General features: G+C 36.3%; 1 protein-coding gene across 1 annotated transcript in view; it reads left to right on the forward strand.

The window, feature by feature from the left end:
* The window catches only part of SLC6A14 (solute carrier family 6 member 14), a 56,505-nt gene that overhangs the window by 13,422 nt on the left and 27,558 nt on the right, over positions 1-15,525 (forward strand). The window contains exon 7 of the mRNA XM_019715767.3: positions 594-734. Coding sequence (XP_019571326.2) covers positions 594-734 — 141 coding nt within the window. The remainder of the gene's footprint in view (positions 1-593; positions 735-15,525) is intronic.

Raw genomic sequence — 15,525 nt, forward strand, 5'->3', positions numbered from 1 at the left:
TATCCTTATGAAATTCCCACCCCCTTCTTCTGCCTCTGCCCCCCCCCCCCCCCGGTTCAAGCCATTCTTTCTCAGTCTAGTTGAGTAGGACACAGCTCCCTGGCCCATGCTGGTATTATGAGCCTTGCGCTCCCCCCATCTGAGGCAGTCGATTGCTGGTTGTCGGTTGTCCGTTCACAGTAGCTCTCACTAGCTGCTGGCCACTCACGCTGACTGCTGGCCACTCACGCAGGCCACGGGCCACTTCTGGCAGTGCACGGTAGCCCACGGCAGCACAGCAGTCCGTGGCAGCACACAGCAGCCTGCAGCAGCTCATGCCAACCTCTGGCTGCTCAAGGCAGCCCAGCTCCAGGGAGAGCCATTGTTCACAATCTTAGCTGTAGAGGGCGCAGCTCACTCGCCCATATGGGAGTGGAACTGGCTACCTCAGCATTAGGAGCATGGTGCTCCAACTACCTGAGCCACTGGGCCGGCCCTACCTTTTGAAATTTTTGATACTTTGTTTTACCAATGTCAACTGACTAATGACTTTTTTGTATGCAGTTATATACCATGATTTAAATAAATCACTTTCAATTTTTTTTTCCTGATAGGTGGTATATTTTACAGCTATTTTTCCCTATGTTGTCTTACTCATTCTGTTAATACGAGGTGCAACACTGGAGGGCGCATCAAAAGGCATTTCATACTATATTGGAGCACAGTCAAATTTTACAAAACTTCAGGAAGCTGAGGTAAGACTTAATTTGAATTTCAAATTATCTGAAATGTGAACCTTAAATGCAAATACTGAAAGTCTTTGGTTGCATATAAAACTGTCAGAATATAGTAGCTTGCAACAAACATGCAGTTAAATTTATTAGTGTTTCAGTCCACTAGGATGTCTGACTTAACTATTTAACATGACACTAATGCTCTTTTATTGGAAGTGAGACCATCATTTTTAGCAATAGTATTTTTAAAAATTCATTTTATTCATATAACTAATTTTATTTGATCAAAAGATTTGGGGTTTATTAATCTGAGAAATAATATTTTATGCATGAATACATACAAATTGTTGACTAAGATTATGTAACTTATTTGATAAATTCATAGTAGATTTTAAGATTACAGTTGGAAGTGTAATGGACAAATATTTTGTCTTCATAAGTTAATATCCCAAAAGTAAGATCAAATTTTGCCTAATGGATTATAAAGTTAAAACACAAATTTGAAATGGATGAAGCATTCCATCAAGAAAATTGTTACTGGTACCAGAAACATAAACATTTGCCATGAATATAAATTGGGTAACGCTCTTTTAACTTTAGTCTATCTCCAATTAATGGCTGTGTGTATCACAAATACATAAAATATTTTACAATTTTGACTGCAAAGAACTTAAAAGTAAGTGTAGTCTATATACTATGCTTGTGTCGATACAGACTAAGAATGCATTCACCTTTTTAGTAGTCACATCTAGTAGTGCTATCCAACATGGATATTAGTTTTAGTTAGTAATGGTATTCTTTGTAGAACTCATGTTTATTTCCAGAAATTGCTGTTTTCTAAATACAGGCATACTGCATTTTATTGCACATAACAAATAATACCTTTTTTCTTTTACAAATTGAAGGTTTGTAGTGACACTGTGTTGAACAAGTCTATTTGATACCATTTTTCCAACAGCATTTGCTCTCTTCATGTCTCTCTGTCATATTTTGATAATTCTCTCAATATTTCAAATGTTTTCATTATTATTAAATTTGTTATGGTGAGCTATGATCAGTGGTCTTTCATGTCACTATTGTAAATATTTGGGGGCACAACAAATAACACCCATGTAAGACGGCAAACTTACTTGATAAATGTTGTTTTGACTGCTCCAACAACCAGCTGTTCCCCCATCTCTCTCTCTCTCCTTGGGCCTCCTTATTCCCTGAGACACAAAAAATATTGAAATTAGGCCAGTTAATAACCTCACAATAGCCTTTAAGTGTTCAAGTGAAAGGAAGAGTTGCAAGTCTGTTACTTTAAATCAAAAGTTAGTTGGGGTAGCCAGGTGGTTCAGTTGGTTAGAATGTGAGCTCTGAACAACAGGGTTGCCAGTTCGATTCCCACATGGTCCAGTGAGCTGTGCCTTCCACAACTAGATTGAAGACAATGAGCTACCACTGAGGTACTGGAGGGGAGGCCGGATAGCTCAGTTGGTTAGAGTGCGAGCTCTCAACAACAAGATTGCCAGTTCAATTCCCGCATAGGATGGTGGGCTGTGCCCTCCACAACTAGATTGAAGGACAACAACTTGGAGCTGATGGGCCCTGGAGAAACACACTATTCCCCAATACTCCCCAATAAAGTTTATTTTTAAAAAAGCTAGAAATGATTAAGCTTAGTGAGGACGGTATTTTGAAAGCTGAGATAGGCTGAAAGCTAGGCCTCTTGCACCAGTTAGTCAGATTGTGGATGCAAAGAAAAAGTTCTTAAAGGAAATTGAAAGTTCTACTCCAATGGAAACATGAATGATACAAAAGAGAAACAACCCTATTGTAGATATTGAGAAAGTTTTAGTGGTCTGGATAGAAGATCAAACCAGCCACCACATTCCCGTATGCCAAAGCCTAATCCAGAGCAAGGCCCCAACTCTCTTCAATTCTATGAAGGCTGAGAGAGGACAGGAAGCTGCAGAGGAAGAGTTTGAAGTTATCAGCGGTTGATTCATGAGGTTTAAGGAAAGAAATCATCTCCTTAACATAAAAGTACAAGGTGGTAAAGTAGCAAGAGCTGATGTAGAAGCTGCAGCAAGTTATCCAGAGGATCTAGCTAATGTAATTAGTGAAGGTGGCTACACTAAACAACAGATTTTCAGTGTACACAAAACAGCTTCATATTGAAAGAAGATGCCATCTAGGACTATGATAGCTAGAGAGGAGGACTCATTGCCTGGTTTCAAACTTTCAAAGGACAGGCTGCCATTACAAAGTAATCACAGTGTAATAATAATCTAATATCAAGCTGTATTCTTGAGACTTAGTAATATTTATTTTACAATCCAAAAACTTTATTTCTATTGAAATTGGATATAGATTATGTACCTATCAGAGGCAAAATTATTGTTTTTAACTTCTATAAAAGAGAAGTATCAATTTATGATTATTTTCTATAATAACAATAATAGCTACTATTGAGCATCCTGCTAATTGCTTTACATGTTATCTCATTTATTTCTCACATCTTTCCTAGGATACATAATTATTATTGCTATCTCCATTTTATAGACAAAAAGGGTTTAAAGCTCTTAAATAAATTGACGTCAAAGAGAGAGAGGTATTGGATGTAAACTTCATTCTTTTTGACTCAAGAGCTAGAACTCTTAGTCACCATATTATGTTGCCTGCCTTGCACTGTCCAGTCCTGTTTTCTGATGGACTGAAAAACAATTTTGCACTAACATATGCCAGCCCTATTATTTGAAATCTTTGGGGGTAATGTTATATCTACAGAATTTCACTCTTAAAATAGATTTAACTAGATTGGTTTCTAAAATTAATTGTTGTTTTTTAGCAAATATATAAGAAGGGTGAATTGCAAAATGGAGAATACTAAAGTGGTGGGATTAGATGAGAATGTGTGTGTGGGGCCTACTTAAAGAGATGAGGACACCTAATGAAGCTCTATTCAAAACATGGAATGACAGAACTGGGTGATATAAGGGATATCTAAGTATCATCATTCTTCAAAAATTACATAGTACTATCCTTGTTAAGAATTATGTGTTCCTATTGTACCTGAATTGATATGTAGAGACAACAGAATTCCAATCAAATTCCCAGAAGTTTTTTTCCTGAAACTTGAAAGCTGATTCTGAAAGTTATGTGAAAGAGAAAAACGTAAAAAAATAAAACAAAATAAGGTGTTCCTGAACAATTGAGGACGATTTGTTTTAGCAAATATGAAACAATATTATAATGCTACACTAATTAAAATAATGTGGTATAATTACAGATATAGAAATGCAGAGCAGTGGAAAACAATAGTAATTTCAAAAATATATAGACATATAGACCAGTGGAACAGAATAGTAATATCAAAAATATTCATCAACATATGAAACTTGATATGTGGCAAGGTCACAATGCAGGTCAATGGGGAAAGGATGGACTATCCAACTGATAGAATTGATATCCAATTGATATAATTAATCCTATCAATTATGCTTAGACAATTGGTATTTCATTTCAAAAAAAATAAATTGGAAGTTCTTTGTTTAAATATTTTTTTTTATTTTTCAATTACACTTGGCATAGAATATTATATTAGATTCAGCTACACAAGATAGTGATTAGACATTTATAGAACTTGCAGTGTGATCACCCTGATAAATCTAGTACTCATCTGACACCATGCATAGTTATTAAAGAGTCCCTGATCTATACTTTTTTTTTAATTTAAGTGTATTGGGGTGACAATTGTTAGTAAGGTTACATAGATTTCAGGTGTAAAATTCTGTATTACATCATCTATAAATCCCATTGTGTGTTCACCACCCAGAGTCAGTTCTCCTTCCATCACCATATATTTGATCCCCTCTACACTCATCTACCACCCCCCTCCTCCCTTACACTCTGGTAACCACTAAACTATTGTCTGTGTCTATGAGTTTTTGTTGCTCATTTGTTTGTTTTGTTCTTTTGTTGTTTTTGGTTTATATACCACATATCAGTGAAACCATATGGTTCTCTGCTTTTTCTGCCTGACTTACATCACTTAGCATGATATGCTCAAGATCCATCCATGTTGTCACAAATGATCCGATATCATCTTTTCTTACCACCAAATAGTATTCCATTGTGTATATATACCACAACTTCTTTATCCATTCATCAATCGAAGGACATTTTGGTGGTTTCCACGTCTTGGGCACCGTAAATAAACCTGCAATGAACATTGGAGCACACGTGTCCTTATGGATAAATGTTTTCAGATTTTTTGGGTACATACCCAGGAGAGGGATTGCAGGGTCATACGGTAATTCCATTTTTAATTTTTTTAGGAACCTCCACACTACCTCCCATAGCGGCAGCACGAGTCTGCATTCCCACCAACAGTGTATGAGGGTTCATTTTATTCCACAGCCTCTCCAACACTTGTTACTATTTGTCTTGTTGATGATAGCCATTCTGACTGGGGTGAGGTGATATCTCATTGTGGTTTTGATTTGCATTTCTCTGATGATTAGTGATGTTGAGCATTTTTTCATATGTCTATTTGCCATTTGTATGTCCTCTTTGGAGAAATGTCTCTTCAAGTCCTCTGCCCATTTTTCAGTTGGGTTGTGTGTTTTTTTGTTGTTGAATTGCATGAGTTCCTTGTATATTCTGGATACTAGCCCCTTATCGGAGGCACTGTTTGCAAAAATCTTCTCCCATTCAGTTGGTGGCCTCTTTATTTTGTCAATGGTTTATTTCGCTGTGCAGAAGCTTTTAAGTTTCATATAGTCCCATTCGTTTATTTTAGCTTTTACTTCCATTGCCTTTGGAGTCAAGTTCATAAAATGCTCTTTGAACCCAAGGTCCATAAGTTTAGTCCCTATGTTTTCTTCTATGCAGTTTATTGTGTCAGGTCTTATTTATTGAAGAGGCTGTCTTTGCTCCATTGTATGTTTTTAGCTTCTTTGTCAAAAATTATCTGTCCATATTTATGTGGTTTTATTTCTGGGTTCTCAATTTTATTCCATTGGTCTAGGTGTCTGTTTTTCTGCCAATACCATGCTGTTTTGATTATTGTAGCCCTGTAGTACAAGCCAAAGTCAGGAAGTGTGATACCTCCATTATTGTTCTTTTTTCTTAAGATTGCTTTGGCTATTCGGGGTCTTTTGTGGTTCCAAACAAATCTGATGATTTTTTGTTCTATTTCTTTAAAATATGCCATTGGGATTTGGATGGGGATTGCATTGAATCTGTATATTGTTTTGGGTAATATGGCCATTTTAACTATGTTGATTCTTCCAATCCATGAGCATGGAATGTCTTTCCATTTCTTTGTGTCTTCTTCAATTTCTTTCAAAAATGTCTTATAGTTTTCAGCATATAGGTCTTTCACATCCTTGGTTAAGTTTATTCCTAGGTATTTTATTCTTTTTGCTGCAATTGCAAAAGGAATTGAATTTTGTATTTCTTTTTCGGAGATTTCATTGTTAGTATATAGGAAGGCAATGGACTTTTGTGCGTTGATTTTGTAACCGGCAACTTTACTGTATTCGTTGATTGTTTCTAATAGCTTTTTGGTGGAGTCTTTAGGGTTTTCTATATATAGCATCATGTCATCTGCAAAGAGTGATAATTTAACTTCTTCATTCCCAATTTGGATGCCTTTTATTTCTTTCTCTTGCCTGATTGCTCTGGCAAGGACTTCCAACACTATGTTGAAAAGCAGAGGTGATAGGGGACATCCCTGTCGTGTTCCTGAACGTAGAACAAAAGGGCTTCAGTTTTTCTCCATTAATTATGAGATTAGCAGAGGGCTTGTCATATATGGCCTTTATTATGTTAAGGTATTTTCCTTCTATACCCATTTTATTAAGTGTTTTAATCATAAATGGATGTTGTATCTTGTCAAATGCTTTTTCTGCATCAATTGATATAATCATATGATTTTTGTCCTTTATTTTGTTTATGTGATGTATCACATTGAAGGATTTGCGGGTGTTGAACCATCCTTGTGCCCCGGGGATGAACCCCACTTGGTCGTGATGAATAATCTTTTTAATGCATTGTTGTATTCGATTTGCTAGAATTTTATTTAGGATTTTTGCATCGGTATTCATCAGAGATATTGGTCTGTAGTTTTCTTTTTTTGTGCTGTCCTTACCAGGTTTTGGTGTCAGGGTAATGTTGGCCTCATAAAATGAGTTAGGGAGTACTGTCTCTTATTCAATTTTTTTGAAGAGTTTTTGCAGAATTGGTATTAGATCCTCTTTGAAGGTTTGGTAGAATTCACTAGTGAAGCCATCTGGTCCCGGACTTTTGCTTTTGGGAAGGTTTTGGATGACTGATTCAATTTCGTTATTGGTGATCGGTCTGTTTAGATTTTCCAGTTCTTCATGGTTCAGTCTTGGAAGGCTATATGTTTCTAAGAACTTGTCCATTTCTTCTAGGTTGTTGAATTTGGTGGCATATAGTCCTTCATAGTATTCTTGGATGATCCTTTGTATTTCTGTGGTGTCCGTGATAACTTCCCCTTTTACGTTTCTGATTTTGTTAATCAGTGTCTTCTCTCTTTTTATCTTAGTAAGTCTAGCCAAGGGTTTGTCAATTTTGTTAATCTTTTCAAAGAACCAGCTCTTTGTCATATTAATTTTTTCTATTGTCTTTTTGTTCTCTATTTCATTTAGTTCTGCTCTAATTTTTGTTATTTCCTTTCTTCTGCTGACCTTGGGTTTTACTTGTTCTTCTTTTTCTAGTTCTTTAAGGTGTAACATGAGGTTATTTATTTGGGAGTTTTCTTGTTTCTTGAGATAGGCCTGTAATGAGATAAATTTCCCTCTTAAAACTGCTTTCGCTGCATCCCAAAAATTTTGGTAGGATGTATTTTCATTGTCATTTGTTTCTATGAATTTTTGATCTCTCCTCTAATTTCTTTATGACCCAGTCCTTCTTTAAAAGTATGTTATTTAATCTCCATGTATTTCTGTTTTTCCCCGCTTTCTTTTTACAGTTGATATCCAATTTCAAAGCCTTGTGATCAGAGAATATACTTGGTATGATTTCAATCTTCTTAAATTTGTTGAGACTGATTTTATGTCCCAATATATGGTCTATCCTTGAGAATGTTCCATGTACACTAGAAAAGAATGTATAGTCTGATGTTTTAGGATGAAGTGCTCTATAAATGTCAATTATGTCCATTTCATCTAATGTGTCATTTAGGGCTACCATTTCGTTATTTATTTTCTGTTTGGATGATCTATCCATAGCTGTCAATAATGTATTTAAGTCCCCTAGTATAATTGTGTTTTGGTCAATTTCTCCCTTTAGTTCTGTTAGTAGTTGCTTGGTGTATTTCAGTGCTCCCTGGTTGGGGGCATAAATATTGATGACTGTTATGTCTTCTTGTTGTACAGTCCCCTTCACCATTATGAAATGTCCATCTTTGTCTCTTGTTATCTTTTTCACCTTGAAGTCTGTTTCATCTGATATCATTATGGCTACACCTGATTTTCTCTGGGCACCATTTGCTTGGAGTGTCAATTTCCACCCTTTCACTTTAAGTCTATGCTTGTCCTTGTAGCTGAGATGTGTCTCTTGGAGACAGCATATGGTTGGGTTTAGTTTTTTGATCCAATCTGCTACTCTGTGCCTTTTCATTGGTGAGTTCAGTCCATTTACATGTAGGGTGATTATTGCTATGTGAGGATTTTCTGTCATTCTATCTTTAGTTTTCAGGTAAGGCTGTGTCTCCATTGTTTCTTTGCCTTCTTGTTGTTGTCTATTATTTCTGTGTGGTGGTATTCTATGATGTTTCCCTCTGTTTCTTCTTTTATTTCAGTATATATTTCAGTTCTGGATTTATTTTGAGTGGTTACCCTTAAGTTTATGTAAAAGTAAGTTTGATATTTAGAGTATTCCATTATCTTCAGCACACTTACTTTCTCCATTCCCATATTCCAGTTCAGGCCTTTACTCTCCCCCTTTTTGAATTTGGTTTCCACAAATTGTCCCTGTTGATGGTTGTCGAATAGCCTCCTTTAGTATTTCTTGTAGTGCAGGTCATTTATTAGAAAATTCCCTCAGCTTCTGTATGTCTGGAAAGGTCTTCATTCCTCCTTCATATCTAAAGGATATCTTTGCTGGATATATTATTCTTGGCTCATGATTTCTTTCTTTCAATAGTTTGAATATTTGGTTCCACTCCCTCCTGGCTTGTAGAGTTTCTGCTGAAAAATCTGATGATAATCTAATGGGCTTTCCTTTGTAAGTTACCGTCTTCTTTTCCCTGGCTGCCTTGAGGATTGTTTCTTTGTCGTTGAATTTAGACAGCTTCAATACAATGTGCCTTGGAGAAGGCCTGTTGGGAGTGAGGTAACTAGGTGTTCTATTTGCTTCTTGGATTCGAGGGTCCAGTTCTGTCCACAAATTTGGGAAGTTCTCATTGACAATTTGTTTGAATATATTCTCTGTTCCCTTCTCTGTTTCTTCTCCTTCTGGTATGCCCATTATTCTTATATTGCTCTCTCTGATGGAGTCTGAAAGTTCTTGTAGAGTTCTTTCATTTCTTTTAAGTCTCAAGTCTCTTTCTTCTTCTATCTGTGTCATTTCCAGCTTTCTATCTTCGATGTCACTGATTCTTTCCTCCATCTGGTCAACGCTACTACCTAAACTGGTTATTTCATTCTTAATTTCTTCTATTGAGTTCTTAATCTCCGGAAATTCTATTTGGTTCTCTTTTAAAATTTGAATCTCTTTCGTAAAATGCTCATGCTGTTCTTTGATTGAGTTTCTGAGTTCCTTTAACTGCATATCTGTGTTTTCTTGTATCTCATTGAGTTTTTTCAGAACTGCAATCTTGAATTCTCTGTCATTTATGTCACATATTTCTGTATCTTTAAGTGCCTTCTCTGGAGATTTTTCACTTTCTTTCTGAGCTATCTTGTTGCCTTGGTTATTCATGGCGATTACTCATTTACTATTTCTCTTCCTAGACATCTGCAGGAGTGACTTCTGCAACAGGTTGATAGGAAGCGGTCTTTCTTTTGTTTTCCAGTACTTGTTGGTAGAATGTTTTATTATTTCTCCAACTGCAGCTTATTTTTCTTCTCCCACATGGTAGTGGTATTTTTTCTCTGCACTATTGCAGCTTCTCACACAATGGGAGGATTCTCTGGGAGACGGGCTTCTCCTCTGTTAATAGTTCGTCTAGGTCACTCGGCGCAGTGTCCAGGTGGGTATGCGGAGAGCTTTTGATGTTCCAAAGCTCTTCCAGCTCCTGATTCAGAGCCCGTATGTTTCAGCAGTTCTGTTTACTCCTGCAGGGATCCGCCCAGATAGTTGGGGTGGCCCAGAGCAATTGTGGCAACCACAACCCCAGCCGGTCCTGCTTCCACAGCTCCCTCCCCTTTGCCGGAGCTAGATGTGCTGTTAATTTGTGTCTGCGGTCAACAGTTTCAAAACAGCAAATTTTCTGTTGTTTTGGTCTGACACTGCTACTGTTTCGCTTCTTGCACTGGGCAGGTTGGGGCGGGGCGAGCTCTGGGAGGGGAGGGAGGGGGCGGCTAGTCTCAGTGCCTAAGGCTCCGTTCTCTGCTCAGCAGTGAGGGCTTAAACCACCGTTTTCAGCCTTTTTCCCTCAGTCTTTTCTCCGAGGTCTCTGCCGTGAGCGTTGTGTTCAGCCGTGTTATATGCTGTCCCCTCAGCCCTGTGGAGCCCTGGCGGAGCCCTAGCAGTCCGAGTTCTTCCCTCTCCCGCAGCTGTGGTAGTTCCGGGAAGCAGCGTGCTTGGAGCACTGTGCTAGGTCTGCGTCCTGCGCCTGCGCGGCTCCATCTCCGCACACTTCTCCCTTCCCTTTTGCCTCCACTCGCGCGAATCTCCCACCTGTAGGTGATTTCAGTCGGTAGTGGGCCTCTTCGTCTTGCCTGTCTGCTGTGCAGGGAGTCCTTTGTGGAGTTTTTGTTGTTAGATTCTTTGTAAATTCCAGGGGAGCTTTACAGAGGCTCACCTCACGTCGCCATTTTTCCAGAAGTCCTATTCTTATTTTTTTGAGGACCTTCTACACTGCCTTGCAAAGCAGGTACCGTAATCTGAATTCCCACCAACACTGTATGAGGGTTCCTTTTTCTCCACAGCCTCTCCAACACTTGTTACTGTTTGTCTTGTTGATGATGGCCATTCTAACTGGGGTGAGGTGATATCTAATTGTGGTTTTTATTTGCGTTTTTCTGATGATTAGTGATGTTGATAATATTTTCATGTCTATTGGCTATTGTATGTCCTCTTTGGAGAAATGTCTCTTCAAGTCCTCTCCCCATTTTTTAATTGGATTGTTTGTTTTTTGCTTTTTGAGTTGTATAAGGTCCTTATGTATTTTGGATATTAGCCACTTATTGGAGGTGTTGTTTTCAAAAATCTTCTTCCATTCCGTTGTTTCCCTCTTTATTTTGTTGATGGTTTCTTTTGCTCTGGAGAAGCTTTTTAGTTTGATATAGTCTGATTCATTTATTTTAGCTTTTACTTCCCTTGCCTTTTGACTCAAACTTATAAAGTGCTCTTTGAACCCAAGATACATGTTTAGGACCAATTTTTTCTGCTATGCAGTTTGTTGTTCAAGTCTTATGTTTAGATTTTTGATCCATTTTGAATTAATTTTTGTACATGGTTACAGATAGCAGTCTAGTTTCATTCATTTGCACATGGCTTTCCAATTCTCCCAGCACCATTTATTGAGGAGGCTGTCTTTTCTCCATTGTATGTTTTTGGCTTCTTTGTCAAAAATGATCTGTCTATGTTTCTGGGGGTTTATTTCTGGATTCTGAATTCTATTCCATTGGTCTGTGTGTCTGTTTTTCTTTTTTGTTTTGTTTGTTTTTTTGCCAATATCATACTGCTTTGATTATTGTTGCTCTGTAGTATAAGCTAAAGTCAGGGAGTGAGATACCTCCAGCATTGTTGCTTATTGCTAGGATTGATTTGGATATTCAGGGTCTTTTTTTGTTTCATACAAATCTGATGATTTTTTCTTCTATTTCTTTACAAAATAACACTGGGATTTCGACAGGGATTGCATTAAATCTGTATATTGTTTTAGGTAATATGGCCATTTTAACTATGTTGATTCTTCCCATGCATGAACATGGAATGTCTTTCAATTTTTTTGTGTCTTCTTCAATTTGTTTTAAAGATGTCTTATACTTTTCAGTGTATAAATCTTTCACATCCTTGGTTTACTTTATTCCTAGGTGTTTTGTCTTTTTGTTGCAATTGAAAAGGAATTGTATTTTTTAATTTCTTTTCCTGAGATTTCATTATTAATATATAGGAATGCAATAAACTTTCGTATGTTGATTTTGTAGCTGGCAACTTTACTGTATCCGTTTATTGTTTCTAATAGCTTTTTGGTGGAGTCTTTAGCGGTTTTTTTTAATTAAAATTTATTGGGTTGACAATTGTCAGTAAGGGTTTTCCATATATAATATCATGTCATCTTCAAAAAATTACAATTTAACCTCTTCATTCCCAATTTGGATGCTTCTTATTTCTTTATCTTGCCTTATTGCTCTGGCTAGGACTTCCAATGATATGTTGAAAAGCAGAAGTGATAGGGGACAGCCCTGTCGTGTTCATGAACATAGAGCATTACGCTTCAGTTTTTGACCTTTAATTATGATAGTAGCTGAATATTTGTCATATATGGCCATTATTATGTTAAGATATTTTCCTTCTATGACTATTTTATTAAGTGTTTTAATCATAAATGTATGGTTTATCTTGTCAACTGCTTTTTCTGTATATATGTATATATATATATATATATATATATATATATATATATATATATATATATATATATATATGATTTTTAACCCTTCATTTTGTTTATGTGGTGTATCACATTGATGTTTTGCTTATGTTGAACCATCCTTGTGCCTCTGGGATGAACCCCACTTGATCATGACGTAATACTTTTTAATGCATTGTTTCATTTGATTTGCTAGAATTTTGTTTATGAACTTTGCATCTATATTCATCAAAGATATTGGTCTGTAATTTTCTGTTTTTGTATTATGCTTACCAGGTTTTGGTATCAGGGTAATGCTGGCTTTATAAAATGAGTTAGGAATATTGTCTCTTCTTCAATTTTTGGGAAGAGTTTTAGTAGGGCAGGTATTAGATTGTCTTCGAATGTTTGGTAGAATTCACTAGGGAGGCCATCCAGACCTGGAGTTTTGCTTTTGGGAAGGTTTCAGATGACTGATTCAATTTCCTTACTGGTGATCGGTCTATTTGTTTTCCAATTCTTTGTGAATCAACCTAGGTATGGTGTATGTTTCTAAGAACTTGTCCATTTCTTCTAGGCTTTTGAATTTGATGGCATATGGCATAAAATCTTTCATAATATTCTTGGATGATCCTTTGTATTTCTTTGGCATCCATGATAACTTCCCCGTTTTTATTTCTGATTTTGTTTATTTGTGTCCTTTCTCTTTTTCTCTTAATGAGTCTAGTCAAGGGTTTGTCAATTTTATTAATCTTTTCAAAAAACCTGCTGTTTGTGTCATCAATTTTTCCTATTGTCTTTTTGTTCTCTATTTCATTTAGTTCTGCTGTGATTTTTATTATTTCCTTCCTTCTGCTTACTTTGGGTTTCAATTGAACTTCTTTTTCTAGTTCGAAAAGGTGTAACATGAAGTTATTTATCTGGGATTTTTCTTGTTTTTTGAGATAGGCCTCTAATGATGTAAATTTCACTCATAAAACTGCGTTTTCTGCATCCCCAAAATTTTGGTTGGATGTATTTTTATTGTCACTTGTTTCTATGTATTTTCTGATCTCTCCTCTTATTTCTTCTTTGACCCAGTTGTTCTTTAAAATTATGTTGTTTAATATCCACATATTTATGGGTTTTCCTGCTTTTTTTTTTTGCAGTTGATATCCAATCTCAAAGCCTTGTGATCAGAGAACATTCTTGGTATGATTTCAATCTTCTTAAATTTGCTGAAGGTAGTTTTATGTCCCAATATATGATCTATACTTGAGAATGTTCCATGTACCCTAGAAAAGTATGTATAATCTGATGTTCTAAGCTGAAGTGCTTTATTAGTATCAATTATGTCCCTTTTATCCAATGTGTCATTTAGGGCTGATGTTTATTTTTATATTTTCAGTTTGGATGATCTATCCATAGCTGTCAATGATGTGTTTAGGTCCCCTGCTATAATTGCATTTTGGTCAATTTCTCCGTTTATTTCTCTTAGTACTTGCTTGGTATACTTCCTTGCTCCCTGATTGAGGGCATAAATATTGATTACGGTTATGTGTTCTTGTTGTGTAGTCCCCTTTATCATTATGAAATGTCCATCTTTGTCTCTCGTTACCTTTTTCTGTCTTGAAGTCTGTTTCATCTGATATTAGTATAGCTACTCCTGGTTTTCTCTGAATACCATATGCTAGTAGTGTCATTTTCCACCCTTTCTCTTTGAGTCTAAACTTTTACCTATAGATGTGTCTCTTGGAGGCACTATATGATTATGCTTAGTTTTTTTTTTTTTATCCAATCTGGTACTCTGTTCCTTTTTATTGGTGAGTTCAGTCCATTTATATTTAGGGTTATAATTGATATATGAGTATTTCCTATCATTATATCCCCAGTTTTCTGATAGGACAGTGTCTCCATTGTTTCTTTGCCTTTATGTTGCTGTCTATTATTTCAGGGTGGTGGTATTCTTTGATTTTTCCTTGTGTTTCTTCTTTTTCATAATGTTATATATTTCAGCTGTGGATTTATTTTGTGTGTGTTTGCCATTAAGTTTATGAAAAAGACAGATTCATATTTAGAGTATTCAATTTTCTTCATCATGCTTCACTTCTCCATTCCCCTTTGCATAATCAGACCTTACTCTCTCTCTCTTTTTACGTTTTTGTTGTCACACGTTATCCCTATTTATGCTGTGAGTTGATCTGCACTGCAGTAGCAAGTTGTCTTTCTCCTGTCTTTTTTTCTAAATGTTTTGTTTTTCTTCCTGTGTTATGTTTAAATGTACAGTGTTCTATTTCATGTAGAGGTTGCCATTTATTGCTTCTGTCTGTCTGTTCATAATACAGACAGACATGGTTTCATATTCTTTTGCTTTTTTGCTTCGGATTGAGTAACCTCCTTCAGTATTTCTTGTAGTGCAGGTCCTGTGTTAGAAAATTCCCTCGACTTTTGTGTATGGAAACGTCCTTATTCATCCTTCATATCTAAATGGTATCTTTGCTGGATGTGTTATTCTTGGCTCATAGTTTCTCTCTTTCAATAATTTGAATAATTGATTCCCCTCCCTTCTGGTTTCTAGAATTCCTGCTGAAAAATCTGATGATAACCTAATGGGCTTTCCTTTATATGTTACTGTCTTCTTTTCCTTGGCTGCCTTGAGGATTCTTTCTTTGTCAAAATTTTTGATAGCTTTAGTACAATGTGCCCTGGAGAAGGCCTGTTGGGATTAGGTAATTAGGTGTTCTATTTGCTTCTTGGTTTTGAGGATTCAGTTCTCTCTACAAGTTTGGGAAGTTGTCGTCAAGTATTTGTTTGAATATAGTCTCTGTTCCCTTCTCCCTTTCTTCTCCTTCTGGAATGCCCATTATTCTTTTTTTTTATTATTAAATTTATTGGGGTGACAATTGTTAGTAAAATTACATAGATTTCAGGTGTACAATTCTGTATTACATCATCTATAAATCCCATGTGTGTTCATCACCCATTATTCTTATATTGCTCTTTCTGATGGAGTCAGAAAGTTCTTGTAGAGTTCTTTCATTTCTTTTAAGTCTCAAGTCTCTCTCTTCTTCCATC

Source organism: Rhinolophus sinicus, chromosome 18 (genome assembly GCF_057876585.1).
Source record: "Rhinolophus sinicus isolate RSI-liver-muscle chromosome 18, RSI-T2T, whole genome shotgun sequence".
Lineage (NCBI taxonomy): Eukaryota > Metazoa > Chordata > Mammalia > Chiroptera > Rhinolophidae > Rhinolophus > Rhinolophus sinicus.